Raw genomic sequence first — 22879 nt, 5'->3', positions numbered from 1 at the left:
TCTTCCACTATGTTAAGACAATGCAGAAAGCCTGCAGTTTGCATTATATTTCTATTAAATCTTCCAGAAAGCACTAGCTAACAGTATTTTAAGGCCCTGAAAACCTCATCATACAGCCTGGTATGGTTGAGCCTGTATCATGATTGTGCTAATTAGTTGATTTTTCTTAACTGCTGCCAGGTTTCCCTGAAAATAAGCCCTGTCCAAAAAAATAAGCACTAGCATGTTTTTACGTTTGTGTCTAATAGAAGCCCTACTCCCAAAATAAGCCCTACTTAAGAGCCTGAACAGCTGGGTGGCCACCTATTCCGTCTGGTTGTTTGCGGTGCCGCAGCCACAAGGCGAGGCGGGGTGGTGGTGGAGCTGCCTCATGTGCCCCGCACCGGCTTACTTCAGGGCCCCTGCAGCCAGGCCATCCATGCCCCAACAGCTGCCTCATGGTGGCAGCACCAGCACTCATGTACAGTAGGAGCCCACATGATCGCTGGCTCACTTCTGTTTGCTTGAGGCCTCAACGGAACAGGAGGCCAAGTGGTGTGTTGGTGCCGTGGCCGCAAGATGAGGCAGATGTCGGGGAATGGACGGCCTGGTTGCAAGGCTCTGAGGTAAGCTAGTAAGGGGTGTGTGGGGCAGCTCCACCCACCCCCGCCTCATGGTTGCAAAACTGGCACGTAACTCTGCCTCCTGCTCCATTGTGGCTGTGAGCAAGCAGAAGTGGACCAGTGGCCATGCGGGGTCCCGCCGTACGGGGCTGGTGGAGTTGTTGCTGTGAGGCAAGGCACATGTTGGAGCATGGGTGGCCTGGCTGTGGGGCCCTGAGGTAAGCTGGTGCTCTACCTCCCTGCATCGCGGTGGTGGCACTGGCGTGCCACGTGTCCTCCTGCCCTGCCGTGAGCAAGCAGAAGAGGGCCTCCCTTACATGGGGAAAAAAATAAGATGCCTCCTGAAAATAAGCCCTGGTGCTTATTTTGGGCCCAAAAGAAATATTTTCTTATTTTCGGGGAAACACGGTATGTCATTTGTAATGTTGTGTGGTATTTTTAAATATTGTTAGCAGTGCTGAATAAAGAATTAGCAGCCATACATATTGAACAAATAGAAATACATAAGCATGATAGTTCAAATCCCTATCTAATTAGAGATGGGTCACCAATGTTTCCAGCAAAGATCTGAGATGCTGACTTCTGTTTTCCAGAATATCTGGTACAATGCTATATCAGTGGCATTCTTAGAAATATAAATGACATTCAGGTGTAACTGCTTATGCAAAACAACTTTGTGTTTCAGGGTCCACTATTTATTGGTTAATAAGAGCATGGTTATTAAGTGGCATAACCAGAAATTTAAGACACCATTTTTGTTCTTTATTTTTCCCAAAATAAAATATAAAGCACCTCCCATCACTGTCTGTTGAGAGTTAATAGCCTCTTTGAATACCCTACAAGCAATCCAACTATCCACTCTGGGGTGAAAATAGCTTTCTGTCATCAGATATATATATATATATATATCTATATCTCTCTCTATATATATATATATCTATATATATAATGTTTTCTAAATATTTTGAGAACAAATACAGGTTCTCACTGCTACTACTCCAAAATAATATTAGAGATCTTAAACTGAAGTTATCTCATCAGCTCTCTTCAGTTCCTTAATTTAAACCATTTTAAGATGTGTGGACTTCAACTCCCATAATTGGGCAAAGCAGTTAAGAATGTTGCTTCTTCTATTTTCTGAAAAATCTGGCTCTACAATGCCTATATAGAAATGTTTAAAATGCAGACAGGTTCCCAATCTGATATTAACATTGGAACCTGTCCTTTAGTTAATAAACGAATTTCAAGGGAATTTTTTTTGCATGGAATGGTAGAATTTTAATCTTCAGGAAATTAGACTTTATTATAGTTATTAAGAGGTGAAGTTTCCTAATGTATCAGAATTTTGCTGGAGTCCAAAAATGCAATAAGCCTCAATAAATAAATAATAAATTTTGCATAGTCCTTGAAGGCCAAGATGGGCAAGTTTTATTCCAAGACCCACTGACTAATTCCTACCTTGGCTGCACATTATTTCAATCTGCTTAGTACTATTGCAGGAACAATTTGCCCTCTTTGTTCCTGCGGGTGGACTTGAAACAGAATGGAAGAAATATCCACGTTATATTAACGTATCTCTTAAAACCGTAAATATTTTGTATCGGGGACAACTCCTCTTTCAAAAGCATTTCAAGCGCAGTCTAAGCAGGTTAGAATCCGAGCGGCACTTAAATATTTGAAAGCAAAAAAAGCTTCGTAAGGCTGGTGGTAATTCTTTTACAAGGAACAAGAGTTCCTCAATTGACCGTTAAATTAGAGCAAGGGGTCTCCAATCTTGGCAACTTTAAGACTTGTGGACTCCAATTCCCAGAAGTCCTCAGCCAGCTTTGCTAGCTGAGGAATTCTGGGAGTTGAAGTCCACAAGTCAGTTGCCAAGTTTGGAGACCCCTGAAATAGTTTTAAAAACCCACAGGGAAAAAAAAAAAGAAGCGAAAGCGAACGTTCCACGTAACGGTCCAAAACTTGAGCAAAGCCCCCTTAGAAGGAAAAAACCGCAGCAGCGCGCATGCGCCAGAACTAGTTTCCTTCTCACGCAGCCTCTGTAAGCATTCTGCGCCTGGGGTGGCGGGGGAGGGGGCGCGTTTTCTGAGGGCGGAGGTTCGTAACGGTTAAACTTCACAAAGCCGGGAGGGCGAATAAAGGAGAGGCGGAGTTACGACACTATCACATGATTTATGGTCCAAACATGGCCGGAGAGGACTTTGTTGTCGGGGAGGCGGCCGCCGCCGATGCTACGACCACCACCACGATTCAGTCTCCGAAGCACAAACATTCTCATCCTGGGGAGGGCCGTTACCGTTCTCCGGCTCAGGAGCAGATATTCATCTGCTCGTTCCCATTTTGCGATGCCACCTTCAACCGGGGCTGGAAACTGGACGCGCACCTGTGTCGGCACACGGGAGAGGTATGGGAGGATTGAAGTGGCGGGTCTATAGAGGGTACCTGGCGGACCAGAGCTAGAGCGGTGATTGGGTTAGTGGTCGGAAAACATTTTCCGGCACGACCAACCGTTGTTCTCCAGGGCGGAAATAGAGCTTTGCGGAAGGGAGCGCGGCAATTTCCATTGGAACGTGGGCAGTGGGCGGATGACCAATCAGTAAGAAGTAGGTTGTGATAGGACGGTGTTGAGGAAGGAGCGCATGCGCGGAGGTTACTATGGCAATTGAGGCGCTTGATTGTCCCTTCGGCGTCTGTTTCTCTGGGTTACGTACTGCAAATAGGAATCCGTGGAAAGGAATGAAACTGGGATTTAAACATATATACCATGAATTAAATTGCTCCTGTTTCTTTTATTAAATTCCTTGGGCTCCCTTACAGAAGTGGGGAGCTCCAAATTTCCAAGTACTTAACCTAATGTATTAGTTTTCATGTCACGTATTAGTATTAATTGCGGTCTTAGCTAATAGATAATAAATGTGGGATAAAAATATAATGAAAACTTGTATACAAATTTTACTGTAGAATGGTGACGGAGTACATGCAACTCATTTAGTTTTTTTCACTGACATGACAGTTCTAACTGCTGCTTCTTGGTCCCCAGAATCATTTGAAGAAGCAAATTATCCTACTGTTTACTCCTCTGGTAAACAAAGGTTAGCAGAGAAGATAAAATACTAATACTAGTTGTTCTCTACTGGAGCATTCTGGGTTTAACCTGGACACCAAGGAAAAGTAGTCCCCTCATCAGCATCCAGTACGAAACAAAATAGCCCAACTCAGGATTTTAATCACTGTCAAGTATCCTTAATATATGTTACCTTGTTATACTACTGTTTTAAAAACAGATCGTTTTTTCCACCTAAATTTTGATGGTCAAAAATGAATGATGGGGGTGTTTGAGTAACTGGAAGGTTTTGCTGCTTGTTCATTGTGGATCAGGTCTCTGAATTGTCAGCCTTTAACTTGGTGGCTATAGACAGTAATAGGTTGTTAAGACGGTAGAAGAGTGGATTGGCAAAATGAAAAATATCTAATGTAACTCTGAGAAAATAATAGTTGCTCATCACCAACAAAAAGGAAGTAGAGAAAAATGGGATATGACTGGGAGCTGAGAGATCAAGAAGTAGACATTTAAAAAGAGGATTAAAACAACATTTTAAAAAATATTTTTTTTTAAATTTACCAGCGACCCTTTGTTTGCATTTTTGAAGGCTGTGGAAAAGGCTTCACTAGAGGTTTCCATCTTAAGCGTCATTTTCTTACACACACTGGAGAAAAACAATTTGTGTAAGTATATTATCATTTGGGCAACAAAGTCCTAATTAATTATGACACCAGTTTGTGTAGCTTACAACATAACTAGATTGCAGTGTTTCGTTGCTTGGTTATATTGTAAGTTTTCATTGACTGAAAGTATATCAATATGTTTAGAAGAAAGGAAATTAATCTAGTACTGCTGACAACATAAATTATTTTTTATTTAGGTAGATGTTACTAAATGTAGTTTATGTATTTAGATGTTAAACCTGTATTGTCTGAAACCATTGCATTTGTATTGTATTGTATTGATACTTAAAATCAGGCATTTGTTCTAGTTATATTACAATGTATTCATTTTTATTATACTTTAATATTTCTATAGATGCACAGTAGATGATTGCAATAAAACATTTACAACAAAATCAAACTTGAACAAGCATGTTATACGGAGACATCATCAGAGGAAATATGTAGTAAGTGCCTCTATTTTTTTGCTACTTCATTTCAAACATTAGGAAGTAGTTCTTGAAATTTGTATAATTTAGTGAACTCTTCTCAATTCTGGCATCCTTAACGTGAACATGTTAGACTTTTTGCCATAATCCTCAATCAGATTGGTTAAGGGCCAAGTTGATGGTGTATTGAAGTCTCCAACATCTGTTGGAAGTCTCCAGTATCTGGAAAGCATAATGCTTTAATACTGTAGGCTATTCCATGCATACTAACCATGGTTGAAGTTACACATCATAAGCCTTAATCTTTTGGTTTAGAACATGGGTGTCAAACTTGATCACATCACGGGCTGGGTCTTGATGTATTGCGACGTTTTTTGCCTTTGTGGAGCCAGGGTGGGCGTGGCCTGCATGTGACATATCTGGCCTGCGGGCCGCCAGTTTGACAGGCCTGGTTTAGAATATTTTATGAACTTAGTTTATCTTGCATACCTAGGTTGTAGATCAACAAACCTATCCATGGCTTCCTCTTTTCCTTGCAGTAACAGGAGATGGTGTACATCCCTGTAGGTCACAATTTGTTAGATATGATAAGAGGCAAGGGATATTTTTCTTGTCATAGTGGACAGGTTACATTCTGAAAAAGGTTTGTTTGTGCAGATTAATTGCATTGATGCATTCTCTAAACTACATTGGATTCATTACTGATGATTTGGGGTCTTTTTTGCTAATTTGTACAATTACATACCTTAGTAAGCCTTTTGATAAAAGATAAAAGTATATCATAAATTGTGAGTTTATTGTGGATTTTCTCTGACTCTAACCAAATTGATTTTCCAAATAGTGTGACTTTGAAAATTGTGGGCAATCTTTTAAAAAGCACCAGCAATTAAAAATACATCAGTCTCAACACACTGGTGAACCATTTTTCAAGTAAGCGAAACATTTTGATACTTTACCTATTTAGTTAAAGCCTGAGAATGAATTTTATTAATAACTTTAAGAATACTTGCAAGTAGGAATTAGAAGTTGGAGGAAGATGTTATTAGAGGTCTCCAAATAGGGCTGGCCTAGCTTAAATTCACATGTGACAGGAAATATTAAAAAGTTCAATGCTCATTCCTTTCCCTGATCTGGAGAACATTATTCTTCTAATATTTTAGTGTGAAAATTGGTACCTCATGTAAAAACAATACACATTCATATTCCAAAGTACTAAAATACATGTTCAGTTACAAGGTACCAATTTTCACACTTGTTATTTTCTATCCCCTCTTCTTCAATTGTTTAAATTGACCTGAGTTTTGTACTTTCCAACCATAGTATCTGACTACTGGTATGCACCTCAGAAATTTTCAGTTTTAATGTTGGTTTGTGTTTATTATTTAATAGACAATGACTGCTAAATTTATTTAATGTAGTTATACATCAGAATACATAAAACTAAACATAATCTGTGAATGTAAGGGGATATGTATGTAGCATTCTCTCACTGTCACATTTTTGCCTTCCTGATCTGAATGCAGAGATTTTTCTCTCAATGTTTTCATTGAAAGGTGATTTTACAGAATGAAGAACTGAAGGAAAAAAGTTTATTTTCAGTTGCAAGAGAGTTTATACCTCACATTTCATAAGCAGTGATCTTTATTTTCATTTTGAGTGACTGTGTTTGTTGTCCCACAGATGTGGTCATGAAGAATGTGGAAAGCGCTTTTCTTCACCCAGCCATTTAAAACGTCATGAGAAAATTCACCAAGGTAATTAATTATTCCTTTTGTTTTGATAATGCTAAAAGAGTACAAATTGGGGTCATGTAGTTATTTTAACCATGATTACTTGAATAAACTACACTAAAGGAATTCACACAAGAGTCAGAAACAAATGGAACGTATAGCCATAAAGGCCAGCTGCATCACTTTGGGCTACTCATCCTCTCAGCCCAAACCAGCTCCAGGGTGGTGGTTGTGAGGAAAGTAGGAAGACTTGTTTGATATGTTCACCGCCTTGAATTATTTGTAAAAATAATAAAGGTGGGGTACAAATAAAAATATGCATTTATTTTTTTGAAGCCAGTTAACATCAGTTTTTCTTATAGGTTATGCATGCAAAAAAGAGAGCTGTTTGTTTGTTGGAAAAACCTGGTCAGAGTACCTGAAACACATGAGACTCAGTCATGTGGGTAAGTATTAAAGTTGCTGTAGAGTTACTTTGATAATTGAGGCAGCATACATTAATTGATAAACACATCTTAAAAGTTATGCAGTTATTCTGTTACTTAAAAAGAAGCTAATTCATGTTAGAGCTCCATTGACTAGTTCTTCAGCTACAGGTAAAGCTGGACTTATGACCAAAATTTATGTTGCTAAGCAAGATAGTTAAGTGAGTTTTGCCTCATTTTGCAACCGTTCTTGCCAAAGTTGTGAAATGAATCACTGAAGATGTTTTTTAAAAAATCCTGAAGATGTTAAATTAGTAATATGGTTTTTAAGTGAATCTGGCTTCCCCATTGACTTTACTTGTCAGAAGGTCGCAAAAGGTGATCACATGACCTGGAACACTGCAACCATGATAAATACATGCCAGTTGCCAAGTATCAAAATTTTGATCACACGTGCTGCATGGGTTGTAAGTGTGAAAAATGGTCATAAGTCACCTTTTTCAATGTTGTTGTAATTTCAAATGGTCACTAAATGAATGGCTGTAAGTCAACAACTACCTGTACTCTATTTCCACCTTCATGAATAAAAAAAACATTTTCATAAATAGAATACATCAACTTTTGATTCACAGATAGATTCTTCTCATGCATATTAAATGGGATGAATATGTAGATATAATATAGTACATGTGCAAGTATAAAAAATGTTCATAGGATCACACAGAAAGTTCACTGAGTCCACTATCCTGTTTTCCAGCTGTGACTGACTAGATATGTTTGAAAAGTCCACAAGAAGCATGTAATGTAATCAGACTCATCTGTTTCTATGGATTGGTTTTCAGAAGTGTGCCTGATCCTCAAGTAATATATAAATATCGTAGCTATAGTCTGATTCAGATGCTCTATAAATGTTTTGATTTGCTCTTAAATTTGAAGTGTTGTCTTGTCATTTGTACATGTAATATTTGTTCTTTAGAATTGGGCAACTAATAAATTCAAATAAAATAACCACTTAAACCAGGTATGTCCAACCTTTTGGCTTGGCACTTGGACCGCACATAAAATATATAGTTAATGTAGATAAATGCACATAATATTAAAAGTTTACGATCTTGTGGGGCTGCATTACCAGCTCTCCAGGGCCAATGTAACCTGTTTGGCTGTTGGTTGGACATGCCTGACTTAAATAGAACTGTCTTCTCCTGAAATTGCACTGCAGCTATGCAATCCAGATTTTTTAAAAAATAGTTGCTTAAAGAGCATCTACCATACTTCAAAATATCTTTCCTTTCTGAACCTGAAATGCTGCACAACAATTTTTTAATATGGTGGTCAAGGTAATATAATGATAGTAATATTGTTCTTTGGGAAGATATTTGAAGAATTATGCTTAGGAATTGTTAACAGAAGCTTTGCTCCTGCCTCTTGCTTTTCTTTTTCCACTAGAACCAGTTACCTGTGAAGTGTGTTCCAAAACATTGACTCGCAAAGATTATCTGAAATGCCATATGAAAACTCATGCTGTTGACAGAGAAGTTTTTAAATGTCCAAAGGAGGGCTGCAAAAGAACATACACAACAGTGTTCAACCTTCAAAGTCATATTCACTCATTTCATGAAGCAAAAAAACCTTTTACGTGTGACCACCCTGGCTGTGGGAAGATTTTTGCAATGAAAGTAGGCATTTTAAATACTATTATTTGATAAATATTGTTCATCTTCTATTTCAGGTCGTAAAAAAATAATTTTTGTTCTTTACAGCAAAGCCTCATAAGGCACATGGTACTACATGATCCTGATAAGAAAAAGTCAGTCACAAAAGTAAGTCACATTCTTGAATTTTCCCCTAGTAGGAGCTTAAAAAAATGGAACAAATGTATAATTTTGAACATGAAACACACTGCATTCCAGAAGTTCTCCTGAATTTCTCTGAATAATGGTTTTGGTCAACGCAAAAATCCAGAACATTTTTGTGCTTCTGGGTTCGGCTAAAACAAAATACAGATTTTCTTGTTCTCAGTCAGAACAAAGCTGAAGTTATTTTATGTAGTAAGTAGGGCAAGACTTCAGCCATTGGTCCTCTCTCCCTTTTTCCCAATATGATATGTTCTAATAGCCTAAATACTTCCATGACCTTCCTCTCTTCCTTCGCCAATGTCTTTGGCTTCTTCCCATCATTATTTCACCAAAATATTTCTGCATGGAACAGCTCTGTTTCAATCCATATCTGGAATTATTCAACTTTGGTCCAGACCCAAAGTATTAGTTCTGATTGGACCAATCTATCTGAAATTATCTGCTCTGATGCAAATCTTTTGCAATATGTATAATAACTAATGAGATTCTCTAGGGAATGGATATACAGGCAATCATTATTCATGGTAGTCATGTTCTCTAAAATTGCCCTGACTACTGAATTTAGTGAATGCTAAAACCTCCGCTAGGAGGTGCGTGTTGGGTGATTCCAATGTTTTGACACTCTGCATGTCCAAAAATAAGTGGAAGGGCGCCATGCGTTGGTTTTGTGTTACAAAAGCATTTTTCCAAACAGGTGAATTTATATATGCAGAATTTGCAAATAAAGAGAATTGCCTGTGTGTAAAACTTCAGTAGAGTTCATCCAAAGTGGTTTGGTTTAATCGTGACGATTCAAATCATCCAAAAAAAACAAAAAAAAAAGTCTGGTCTCATTTAAGCTTTTGTGAAGATTTTCTTAAAGCTTATGCAGTCTTGCCCTTTCAATTGTAGATAAGTAGTAGGTTATTATCTGCTATGGACAAGGGGGTTTGTGTAGCGGGGGAGGTTAAGGGGCAAAATGGGAGTTTTAAGCATTGCAGAGGCTTAAAGTATTTGACCTGTTTTCCAGTGGGGAAAATAGGGTTGTGTTTGCAAGGTTTTCAGTGTTTTTAGGAATACATTAAATACCTAAATCCTCTGTAAGATTTAAAGGTCCCATCTTGTTTTCACCTACACCAAGAAAAACACTGAAACCCTCTCCAGGTAGTCAGGAAGCAGTTAATAGTGTCTTGGATGGATGAGATTGGGGGAAGGGGGCGGAGGCTAATTTGATATAGCAATAGCATTTAGACTTATATACTGCTCCACAGTGCTTTATAGCATTCTCTGAGCCGTTTATAGAACCAGCATATTGCCCCAACAGTCTGGGTCCTCATTTTACTGACTTCGGAAGGATAGAAGGCCAAGTTTGTTGTTAAAATACTTACAGGCATCAGCCTTCCCAGATTTTGAGAACAGTGCCATTCTGCTATCAATATAGCCACACTGGGAGTTTTCACCATTGTTATTCCAGGATAGCCTAAGGGCATTAAATGTAGGGTCTTTTGTACCCCACCCTCTCAATCTCTACCTGAGATTAAGTAGAGAAAGATAGAGTCTTATACGCTGCTCAGCTTTGGTGCTTTTCCTGGGCTGCTGCTTCTTGCTTTAGCTAGCCTTTCCTTCTCCCTCCTTCCAAATTGATCTAAGATTCCTTTAACTCTGCTGTGATATTCCAAAACCCAGTTGACCAGACTGCTAATAACAGTTTTATTGTTAACTGTTCTCAGTTTTTAATGACAAAAAAGGGATATTCCATTACAGTTCTTTCTTTTGGATCTTGCTTCCTAAGAAACCCCAGCAAAAGCGGAGCCTGGCGTCTCACCTCAGTGGATATATCCCTCCAAAAGTACAGCGAAGAAAATTATCTTCAATGGAAGAATCTCTGCCTGAATCTGCAGCAAGCAGCATAGAGCAGGTTGCTGATGGCTGAAATGTCAATCCTTGAACAACAGTTTTAGATGTGCCTAACAGTCATCATGAGATATGCTCACAAGAAGTGGCTTTGAGAGGGTGGTCATTGCCAAGTTTATACAATTGGTACAGAAGGCTGAAGGTCGGTGCGCCAAAATCACTTGTATTCTTTTTCCATTCCATTTTTAGGAGAAAAAGCTGTCACTGCTTGGTTACATCCGAGTCCGTAATGTTGCTTCCATTCTCCTTCTGAATATCTTTATTTTTCCCCTCAGGATTTAATTTCTGGATCTCTCTCTTTGATAAATGTCTTAATATACAGGTACTCCTTCTTTCTGCAGCAATAGAGGGCATGGAGTGATACGTGGCTTTCTCACGCATTGTATCCAAAATCTTATCAAAAAATGTTAACTGAAAATAAAATGAATTGGCTTAATGAACAGTTTGAATATTTTTTGCATCAGTTAAGGAATGTTGTTAAATACAACCAGTCATTTTATTTTATAAAAATAAAATAACCTAACAGACACTGAAACTGGCAAACTAAAATTCAACCAGTTTAAAGTTGGCTTGCAGATCTTCATGAGCATGAGTCAAAGTTATATTCCTATCTTTCTGCAAATTTACAGCTGTTACTGTACTCTCTGTGAAGCTCACTGCATCTTCCAATTCCTAAGTCAAGAACCCAGGAGTATTGATTTCAAGCTAATATATACTCTCTCTGGTTTTAATGATGCTTCCTTCAAGTAACAGTATTTCCAATTGCGTAGCAATAAGTGGGACAAGATATTATTTCACTGACGTGTAACAGTAGGCAGTACAAACACAAGAAGTCAGCTTTTACTGTCTTGACCCAGATGAAACCACTTCCTGGCAATCTTTCCCTTCAGATTGAGAACCTAAAGCTCCCTTTGGTGATGCTGAATTACAAGCAGCCCAGCCCCCATTGCAATAGTGAAATATGCTGGGAAGTGGAACACTAAATTGCCCTTTTCCATTCGACATGAAAAAGTGATTTTAGAAACCAACTTACAATACTATGATCTCTGCCAAAAGATCATACCTCAAAATGTTTCAATAAGCTTACCATCTCTTCTGGTCCATCTGAAATAGTTTTTTGATGCAGCATAATTTTCACATGGTATTTCTTGTCAATCCATTCCTGAATTTGTTTTACTTTTGTACTGAAATCGTGTTGCTCTGTAACTGTGGACATTTTAATAATCTTTTGTTGAACAGGCCCTGTTAAAATAAGTTCATGAGTCAAACCAATTCCTTTCAGTTTGTTTAGAGGATATAGTTCCCATCAGTTAAAAAGTAAAAACAAACACACACATCAATCTTGTCCCATTTGATGAGGACATGCCCATGTCCTATGTGGAAATCAAATAAAATGAAATATGGCCCTACTGACAAAACTCTGCCCACCCCTGGCTTAATGTATTATGTGAGCCAGGCTACCATGGCTTAATTAGCCATAGCCTATAACAAACTGGGACTTAGCATAATTGTCAGTATCTTTCACAGAAGCCATGCATACCTGCTTTGGGGCTGGCTTTCTCATCTCTAATTTTGAGACGCTCTTCATAAATTTGTTTTCCTGTCATTAGTCCATACTTGGGTGGATCTGTTTTTTCAGACAGCAGGACAAGAGTCATCCCTCTTTCATCCATGATACGAAGTACGTTTGCCCTATGCATTTCTCCCATGTCTTCACCATTCTCATCAATTAGTTGTATCCTGTTGTATGGGATTCTCCTCCCAACACTTTCAAGTGTTTCTTTGGCATTTTTCTTTTTTCTTTTCTCTTCAGTGACTTTTGTACAGAATGCTCGATTGCTAGAGTCTTTCTTATCATGTACTGTTTTTAGACAAATCTGAGCTATTGCTGTGTTTTTCTCTGGCTGCATCCTGAAGCTGGCAACATACCGAGTTATGGAATTCACTTCTTTCCTTCCAGCCAGATCCAGTAATTTCTTCAGGTATAATGACGTCATTCTAGGATGGGGACAAAAATAAACATACGACCATGCAATCAAAATTTATTATTTTTAGGTTCATTGTCAAGCTATCTGTTTAATTTAAAAATACCATAATGCAAATTCATATTGTTTGAAATTTAATTTAAAAAGTTTCAAACTTTTAAAAACATGTTTTTAAGACACCTTGATAAAGAAAATATTAAACTGTTAAATACTAAAAAACAAACTGTGATTAGTTCATTTTTATTGAATAGACAAAACTGCAGAGATTTTTTTTAAAGTTGTGTGAATGTGTTATTTGTTCAATAAAATGAATCCATACCCAAAATATTATCAATGCAACACAGAGATATAAGAAATAATGTGTATAAAATACTTACAACTCATATGACAATAAGGCTATGTATATATACTGACATTTTAAATCTAAACAGCATGTTAAACTTAATACTGGATTATTGAATAATCTGTTAATCTAAATCTTAAATTTAGAAGCCATGGTTTAATAAATGAGATCAAAAAATGAGGAAATGAAATTTAAGGTTAGTGTGATCTAACTCAGGGTCTCCAAACCCTGGGCTGTAAATGGGCCAATAGTGGCTGTATCCAAAAAATACAGCCTTGTAAGAAATGTACATTATGTAAGTTTTTTTGCATGTATCATCTGTGAGGTCAAAGCAGTCTATTTTTTAATCAGATGTCCTCCAATACGTCAAATTACAACTCCTATAATTTCTTTAAGATACGTTTAAAGGAATACTACTGTAGGAAATTTCTGTTCAACACTTCAGGAACACCTCAGTGAGGTTATTTTCTTTTCAAAATCCATTTTCAGTAATGGTTAGAGCAGGCCATAGAACATGTTAAAAGCAATTCACAGACCTCTGAGGAAGAGGCAAAACTCTAGTGATAGAAAATTGCCTGGATTAGAATAAACATTTAAAAAGCTTTATTTGTTTTATTGTGTCATAGAACTCCTTGCAGAATCCTTGGGATGCTGGATGCATGACCTAGAGTCATTTTTATTCTTAAATTTAAACTAAAAGAGCAGGAATCCCTGTGTTTTATCACCTCATTAGTATTGGGGCAGTGGCTTTCAAATGTACCTTCTCCACAAGTGAAGCAGTGAGAGAAGAATCCCTGAGGATAAAGGTATTCGCACCACCACCTTTATGCAAAAAAAAAAAAAAAAAAAAAAATTCCACTACAGGATTGGAAAGCTTTCAGGTTTTGAAACAGGCAGCCAAACAAAAAGGGACAGGCAACAGAGTTGGTGCAGCAGAAAATGTGGATTTAGTAGACACAAGCTGCCAGCCTGCAAGTGGATAGTTGTTTTTGAGGAACCTGGGATGAGATGCCTCCTCCAACCTCATACTACGGTTTTTAGGTGCGGTCATAGCTCCTGCACCTTGCGCTTCGATCATGAACAATCCTGGTGGCAAAATCCATTCTCTCTCTGCAGAAGATCCCCGGGTTCAAGCCTTAGCTTGCCTGGGAAGGGCTAAAGCAAGCCATTTGTCAAGTCAAGAGGACTGTGAGCTGCTCAGGGAGAGGTTTAGCACACTGTTTTTCCTCAACCATGCCAACTTTACAAGATAGGTGGACTTCAGCTCTTAGACATACGCCCTCTTTAAAAGACTTGAGAAACGGGGTTAGGGTGCAGTGGGCAAAGGCAGGCACGAAGGTCAGCTGCTGAACCATTAAGCCAGACGCCTTCAAACTTGGCCGCTTTAAGACTTGTGGACTTCAACTCCCAGAATTCTCCAGCCAGCTATGCTGGCTGGAGAATTCTGGGAGTTGAAGTCCACAAGTCCACAAGTCTTAAAGCGGCCAAGTTTGAAGACCTCTGCGTAAAGCTAAGACGACCAGGGTGTTTATCCCAAAGCCAGGACGGCCGTTTCCTAACCGTTTTCATAGAAATAACTCCATTTGGGGCTTCTTTAAAAAGGAAAAAAACAAAACAAAACCACATTGCAAATGCAGCTGCCAATCACAGGAACGTCCTTTCAGGGGGGGTCCCTGCCTCGCCCGGGGAACCAGCGCAAGGTAGAGATACTCACTCGCCCTTTCACCTGATCCGGAAGCTCCACTGCAGGAACGTCGGTGGGGGCGGGGGGAGGGAGGAAGGGGCGGAGATACCAGAGAGGAAGAGGAGGAGCTCGCGAGCTAAGGGGGCGGGGTTAAAACCTCCCTAGGCGCTGTCCGAGGAGAGTCTCCATTATTCAAGGTCGCGGTTGTCCCGAAGGTGTTATGTTTTTTTTTTCTTCTTCAAAAGGCAACTGGATCTTCTTTTGTTTGGTTGTTTTTTTGTTTTTTTTTTTTGCTTGAAAACGTTTCGCTTCTCACCCGAGAAGTTTTCCTCAGTTCTGGATGAGAAGCGAAACGTTTTCAAGCAAAAAAAGAAAAACAAAAAAAAGGTCCAGCTGCCTTTTGAAAAAGCACCTGAGGGACTCCGGAGATCCCACACCAATCCAAGGAACCGGCTTCCTTGCGCATGCGCGCCTCTCTTTCGCCGATGCCTTAGGGCTGGGCTGCTTGTTTTCCCTCCAAACGGCCGGTGCGAGCGAGTTTGCGTGTGGCTCCGACTCCTTATCATTGGGGGGGGGGGGAGATGTGGGGGTTTTGGGTGTCCTCGTTTCTTAATCCGGCAGCCAGTAGAGGTGGAAGGTCGTGTTCCACATTTGAGGAGGAAAGGCAGAGTGTTGTGGGAGTAAGCAGCCGCCCTGCTCTGTCGCCAGCCCCCTTGCTTTGGCATGGCGGATGGGTGGGACCCGCACGGAGGAAGGGCAATACCTTTGCTTTGGCAGAGGGGTCCGTTCTCCGAGCTTGCTGAATAGGGTAGGGTAGGGTAGGGTAGGAAAGGAAAGGAAAGGAAAGGAAAGGAAAGGAAAGGAAAGGAAAGGAAAGGAAAGGAAAGGAAAGGAAAGGAAAGGAAAGGAAAGGAAAGGAAAGGAAAGGAAAGGAAAGGAAAGAAGGAAAGGAAAGGATGGAATTAGGATAGGATAGAATAAGGATAGGATAAGATAGAATAAGGAAAGGATAGGATAGGATAGGATAGAATAAGGATAGGATAAGCTAGAATAAAGATAGGGTAGGATAAGATAGAATAAGGATAGGATAGGAAAATATAGAATTAGGATAGGATAGAATAAGGATAGGATAAGGAAAGGATAGGATAGATAGGATAGAATTAGAATACAATAGGATAGGATAGAATAAGGATAGGATAAACTAGAATAAGGATAGGGTAGGATAGAATAAGGATAGGATAAGATAGAATAAGGAAAGGATAGGATAGGATAGGATAGAATAAGGATAGGATAAGCTAGAATAAAGATAGGGTAGGATAAGATAGAATAAGGATAGGATAGGAAAATATAGAATTAGGATAGGATAGAATAAGGATAGGATAAGGAAAGGATAGGATAGATAGGATAGAATTAGAATACAATAGGATAGGATAGAATAAGGATAGGATAAACTAGAATAAGGATAGGGTAGGATAGAATAAGGATAGGATAAGATAGAATAAGGAAAGGATAGGATAGAATAAGGATAGGATAAGCTAGAATAAAGATAGGGTAGGATAAGATAGAATAAGGATAGGATAGGAAAATATAGAATTAGGATAGTATAGAATAAGGATAGGATAAGGAAAGGATAGGATAGATAGGATAGAATTAGAATACAATAGGATAGGATAGAATAAGGATAGGATAAACTAGAATAAGGATAGGGTAGGGTAGGATAGAATTGGGATAGGATAGAATAAGGATAGGATAAGCTAGAATAAAGATAGGGTAGGATAAGATAGAATAAGGATAGGATAAGGAAAGGATAGGATAGATAGGATAGAATTAATACAATAGGATAGGATAGAATAAGGATAGGATAAACTAGAATAAGGATAGGGTAGGATAGACTAAGGATAGGATAAGATAGAATAAGGAAAGGATAGGATAGGATAGAATAAGGATAGGATAAACTAGAATAAGGATAGGGTAGGATAGAATAAGGATAGGATAAGCTAGAATAAAGATAGGGTAGGATAAGATAGAATAAGGATAGGATAGGAAAATATAGAATTAGGATAGTATAGAATAAGGATAGGATAAGGAAAGGATAGGATAGATAGGATAGAATTAGAATACAATAGGATAGGATAGAATAAGGATAGGATAAACTAGAATAAGGATAGGGTAGGGTAGGATAGAATTGGGATAGGATAGAATAAGGATAGGATAAGATAGAATAAGGAAAGGATAGGATAGGATAGAATAAGGGTAGGATAAGCTAGAATAAAGATAGGGTAGGATAAGATAGAATAAGGATAGGATAGGAAAATATAGAATTAGGATAGGATAGAATAAGGATAGGATAAGGAAAGGATAGGATAGATAGGATAGAATTAGAATACAATAGGATAGGATAGAATAGAATAGAATAGAATAGAATAGAATAGAATAGAATAGAATAGAATAGAATAGAATAGAATAGAATAGAATAGAATAGAATAGAATAGAATAGAATAGATCCTTGCCCAAAAATTACAATCCAAATTGTCTCGGAACTACAAATAGTCTAAACACTCTCTTAATACCTTTGTTTTCTCCTGCTGGCAGTTTCATCAGAGCAAGGAAGTAAGAAAAGTAGATGAGGTTGGCTAGATGACCTCCAAGATCCCTTCCAACTCTTACTGCTTGCTACCTTAGCTAGCGAGCAGTTAGGACTGGCGCTTGTTCCTCACAACCATTGCTTGCCTTGCCCCACAAACGAGCCAGTGATCGCTGCCTAGACTTCCTTCAGCTTCGTGGCTTTGTTGCCTACCTGTCTTCTTTGAGAGAAGTTCACCCGATCCCTCTTAGTATTCCAGTGTTTGAGAGGCTACCACAAAGAAGAGGAAGACAAATTATTTTACAAAGCACCGGAGGGCAGGACAAGAAACAAGAGATGGAAACTATTCAAGGAGATAAGCAACCTGGAATTAAGGAGAAACTTCCTAACAGGACAGTTAACCAGTGGAACAGCTTGCCTTCAGATATTGTGGGTGCTCCATCAATGGAAGTTTTTAAGGAGAGTCTGATAGTCACTTGTCTGAAATGGTAAAGGTTCTCCTGCTTGAGCAGAGGGCTGGACTAGAAGACCTCCAAGGTCCCTTCCAGATTATTCTATTCCTATTCTATATTCCTATTCTATTCCTATTCTATTCCTATTCTATTCTACTCTACTCAACTCTATTCTATTTATCCTATCCTATCCTATCCTATCCCATCCCATCCCATCCTTTTCTACTTCAGGAAGCAGGCAATGGCAAAAATCACTTCCAAAGTCTTGCCAAGAAAACCACAGGGACTTTTCCAGGCAATCGCCAAGAATCAGGACTGACTTGACTCTCCTCCCCACCCCAAATAATAAACCATGGATTAAAAGCCACTGGCTCATGAAACCCACTAAAGTAAATTACATTATAGGCTAGAATGATATGCAGGAAATGTGGCTTGCTTGTTTGAGGCTTAGCACATTCTGTGATTCCAGCCTTTCTCCTTTTAAGACCTGTGGACATCAACTTTGCTAAGAATGACATACTAAAAAATACAACCCAAAAAGTGGACAATTAAATTTAATGTTAACTAAAAATACTGTTAATGTGTTACATGTATTTAACATTTCGCTTGTCTATCACATTACAAATTATATGGTGGCAGTTTCATTTAGAAAAAGAATTGAGCCTGCCTGCTGGAGATAAACCTTTTCCAAGTCAGATATGCTAGAATATAACTTCTGTCATCCCCAGCCAACATACAAATATGAAGCTTCATATGGCATTTCTCACGATCTTGAAGACCATCCTACACAACTAGTACAAAACACCTCTTTGTTTTGTGAGTGCTGCAGAGGGCACTGCTACCTTTGTCTTGAGAGGAAACTGCTGTTAGAAGCTTCAGCTAGGACTTTCAGACTGTGTTTATGGGAATATGCCATGTGAATGGAGATGTTGTGAGAGCTGTACTATTTCATAGGATTCTCTCATGGTTCATTTTATCTTCTTAATTATTTGCTGCCTTATATATTGTGCAGAAAGCAGGATGTAGATTGCAAAATCCAGCCCTTTGAATTGGATTGGAAAAGTTATAGTGATAGTGTGTCAGAATTGTATGTTTCAAAGAACTGGCTATACCATATCTGGCTGCAGAAAAATGAACTACCAGTACATGCAATCTTTGCTGGCATTTACTGGTCATTAGGAATGTTGTAGCTTAGTTATTGTTTGCCTATCTTTTAAAATGTTAATGATAGAATCATAGATTTGATTCTTAGAGGTCATCTAGTCCAAGTTCCTATACGCTCCAGGATCTGCTAAAGCGCTTTGGACAGATGGCTGTCCATCTTCTGAAGACGATCTGTGAAAGGGATTGCATCATTTCAAGAAGCAACCTTTGCTGTTGGTTAGCAGGTTTTTACTGTTAGAAAATTCATCCTAATACTGTAGCCAAATTTATTTCCCTGTAGTTTCAACCTATTGGTTCTGACTTCTAGTACAACAGAGAACAAGTTCCCTCTCCCTCTTATTTGACAACCTTTTAAATATCTGAAGACTGCTCTGTCTTCTAAATCTTGTCTTTTTCAGGCTAAACATATTCAGTTCCTTTAGCCATTCCTCATAGCACTTCTAGAACTATTGCTATATTCTGGATCAGTTGTAGCTTCTGAGTGGCTTTCAAGGGCAATCCTATGTAGAATTCATTGCCATCGTCTAAAACAAAAGGTGACTAAGACATAGGTGACTGTGAGATTGGTCTCTCCATCCAGGGAAGGGCACAGTGGGCACACAAATCTGTTTAAAAAACTTGCCATTTTACAGCTCCCATTGTTTTTATTTTTTTGTTTACTTAAAGTTGCAAGTCTAGGATGATACCCAAACTATGTACCTGTCCTGTTTATGCCAGTTCAGGACAGGTACACCTAGAACTACTGATAATGCTAGAAAATTACCCAAAGGGGATACTTGAATAATAGCTGATAGGAGCCAGTGATGCTGGAAAAAATTACTGGCCCCAGATAAATGTTGAAGGTGCCAAGTTTATACATGGCTGCTATATTTGGTCATAATTGTCCAAACAAAAGATGACTGAGGCATAGGTTAAAACTCAGGCACCCCACAATGTAAAAAGGTTGTAGTCAGGAAACTTTTTTTAAAAAAACCTAGAAAATTGATAGGGTCTTTCTGCAGTTCTGGCTCAAGATGGTTTTTATATCTTCCATAATCACAAAATTAACTACAGTAGTTCTAAAGAAGTCTTTTACAGATTAGATGAGGTACTGAAAAAGTGAGCAAGTTTTGGAATGTGGCAGAAAATCGATAGTTTAATACTTTCAGTAATATAGGAAATGTATTTTCAGCATCAAAGTTGAAAGATTTATTTAATGATTCATAATCATAACTGTTTATAGGGAATGGATTGTGACAAACGTGTTGGGAAGTTTGTATTGCAGCTCCAAACTGTCCTCTGATTTGCATATTGGTGATAGAGGAGAGTCCTTCTGTGTTTGTGTGTGTCTGTGTGTCTCTGTATATTCCCTGGCCTTTTCCCAGGTAAATATGTCCATCAAGAGAAGTGAAAGGATATTTTCATTTTTATGTGAAAATATATTGCTCAAAAAAATAAAGGGAACACAAGCAGAAGACATCCGAGATCTGAATGAATGAAATAGCCTTATTAAATACTTTGTTCTTTACATACAGTAGTTTATACACTGCTCAAACAACTAAAGGGAACACAAAACTACTGTATGTAACGAACAAAGTATTTAATAAGGCTATTTCATTCATTCAGATCTCGGATGTCTTCTGCTTGTGTTCCCTTTATTTTTTTGAGCAGTGTATAAATAGTTTATAATTGGCATCATCATGATCAATCAGAATAGAGCTGGAAGGGATCGTGGCGGTCTTATGGTCCAACCCACTGCTCAAGTAATTTGAGACAAGTGGCTGTCCAGTCTCCTCTTAAAAACCTTCAGTGATGAAATACCCACAACTTCTGAAGGCAAGCTGTTCCATTGGTTAATTGTTCTCACTGTTAGGAAGTTTCTCCTTAATTCCACATTGCTTTTCTCCTTGATTAGTTTCCATCCATTATTTTTTGTTTTGCCTTCTGGGTGCTTTGGAAAATAAGTGGACCTTCTCTTCTTTGTGGCAGCCCCTCAAATACTGGAATACTGCTATCATGTCACCCCTAGTTCTTCTTTTCTCTAAATTAGCCATACCCAGTTCCTGCAACCGTTCTTCATATGTTTTAGTCTCCAGACCTTTAATCATCTTAGTTGCTCTTCTCTGCACTTTTTCCAAAGGTGAAGAAGATCATCATCATCTATTTTTCAAAGATGATAAGAAATAAGACCAGAGCCATTATTTATTTCCAGTTGAACCGGAGGCTTATGGCAACATTCAAATGCTGACAAAAACGAAGTTTACAAAAATCCCAGCCACCTTTTATAGACTGGGTTTTGAGGCGGGGAGGCGTACGGGGAATTTAAACCACACTACCATTGTAGAAAAACATGCGGTTCTAACACTGCCCAGATTTTAAAAAGAAGCTAAAACAAGCCCCATGGTTTTCTTTGGCTGGCAAAGCTATAAAGTGACACAAATTACAGATCTTGTAACAAGTGTCCTAAATGTCTATTTAAACATGGCAGCTCGGCGCAGGCTGTTCTGTTGTCCTTTGGATGCATTGTTCAGTAGCTTTTCCAAGTTGGCTGAGTTCAGCTGCAAAAGATTTTTGAAAGCTGCTTTGTTGGCAGGCTAGGGGGACACATCCACAACCTTATTAAAGTAGAAGTGAATGCTCTCCTTATTTTTTTTTCTCTCTCCCCCCCCTCCATTCTTTTGGGGGTTTCCCCCTTGTTTTTCTTCTCTTTCTTTTTTTGCAACAGTAAATCTACTAATTTTACAGTCAGTTGAACAGCAATAGATTAATTTGTTTAAAGTCTGTATTCACAAAGCCAATGTGAAATTCACTGCCTTGAATGCCCTAAGCTACAGTGTGGGTTTTTCTTCTTCTTTTTCTTCTTGGAAGAGTAGATACCATTGCAGATTGCCCAAGAATGATCCAGGCAGTTTGCTGTCACCTGCTTCTCAGCACCCAGGTGCTGACCTCTCTGTTTATTCTCTACCTTCTGACAGTCGAGCAACTCTGTGGAGCTTTTGTGTGCCACAGAGACTTTTTTCCGAGTGACAGGATCAGTTTTCTTGAGCAATCACAGGAAGCTGAATAAAGAGAAGGTTAAGGGCCACTGTGAGGGTCAGAATGGGTTAAATTTAGTTAACATCAGAGGTTATAGCTTTTAACAAGGAGCCTGAGTTTGAAGATGCAATTTGTTTCTTCTTTGTCAATCATTTTTTTTTATCTCTATTGATAGTGACAGCTTAACAAAGTTTTTATACTCTGGCTTTTTTTCTCCTCTCCTTTATCCCAGAGAAAAGCACTGCAATGGTCCAAAAGAGATGCAGGTGGAAAACAACTTTATAAAGCTTCCATGATTTTCAAATTGAGGGCTGAAAATAGGTTCCCTGCTTGGCCAAGTCAAAATTAATTTGTAGATGTTAAAAAGACAGACGTGTTATTGGCAGAAGCAGGAATTGGTGGTGGCAGTCTGTTTTCTTGGCTACATTATAATAGCAAAGTCTTTGTATGCGGAGGTTTTTTCCTAGACCCTTTTTATTTTTTTCTCTCTGCCTACCACCAGGAGGGATCTAAGTGAAATCTTCTGAAAAAGATTTCTGATAGGCTCTTTTCTTTAAAACATACAGAAATGGTGCATTCTATTTGCTGCTGGCTAGTATATAAATTAAACACTGTACTAATTACATTAGGACAGACCGAATATTTCTGTAGAGGTTTCTGAAAATTTTATTTCTCAAAGTTGAAATATAAAATTCTGAATCAAGTGATCTTGAAAATACCTTGCAGCATTAGTTACTTTAAATTAGTTATAAAAAGTTAAGATAAAATGGTTTTATAAAGCGTACATATGCATACACACATACATATGTATATATAATATATATACACATATGCATATATATCTTGATTTTATTAGCATGTAATTTATCTTGCCATTTCCCAAATTTGACTCATAATGGTACAATATTCTTTATATCTTCAAAGATACTGATGGAGATTGTGAGGTTGACTACATGATCAAAATGTAAATCAGAACTATTTTGGAAGCAATC

The 22879-nt window shown here is 38.4% G+C and overlaps 2 protein-coding genes across 2 annotated transcripts; one reads left to right on the top strand and one right to left on the bottom strand.

Annotated features, from left to right (window-relative positions):
- The first annotated feature begins 2769 nt into the window (after positions 1 to 2769).
- Positions 2770 to 10679, top strand: GTF3A (general transcription factor IIIA). Its single transcript, XM_070942832.1, has 9 exons — positions 2770 to 3006; positions 4228 to 4328; positions 4684 to 4774; positions 5598 to 5686; positions 6437 to 6510; positions 6849 to 6932; positions 8358 to 8587; positions 8672 to 8731; positions 10539 to 10679. The coding sequence occupies exons 1-9, from the start codon at positions 2770 to 2772 to the stop codon at positions 10677 to 10679; spliced, it is 1107 nt and encodes a 368-aa protein (XP_070798933.1).
- MTIF3 (mitochondrial translational initiation factor 3) lies at positions 9596 to 14746 on the bottom strand. The gene is made up of 4 exons (XM_070942833.1): positions 14703 to 14746; positions 12201 to 12658; positions 11748 to 11902; positions 9596 to 11071 (listed from the first exon to the last, which is right to left on the bottom strand). The coding sequence occupies exons 2-4, from the start codon at positions 12655 to 12657 to the stop codon at positions 10862 to 10864; spliced, it is 822 nt and encodes a 273-aa protein (XP_070798934.1). The 5' UTR covers position 12658; positions 14703 to 14746; the 3' UTR covers positions 9596 to 10861.
- Positions 14747 to 22879: the final 8133 nt, after the last annotated feature.

Source organism: Pituophis catenifer, unplaced genomic scaffold (assembly GCF_029215685.1).
Source record: "Pituophis catenifer annectens isolate HBS135680 unplaced genomic scaffold, rPitCat1.0.hap2 SCAF_4, whole genome shotgun sequence".
Lineage (NCBI taxonomy): Eukaryota > Metazoa > Chordata > Lepidosauria > Squamata > Colubridae > Pituophis > Pituophis catenifer.
The sequence above is the reverse complement of the archived record's forward strand: the minus strand, read 5'-3'. Positions and strand labels throughout refer to the sequence as shown.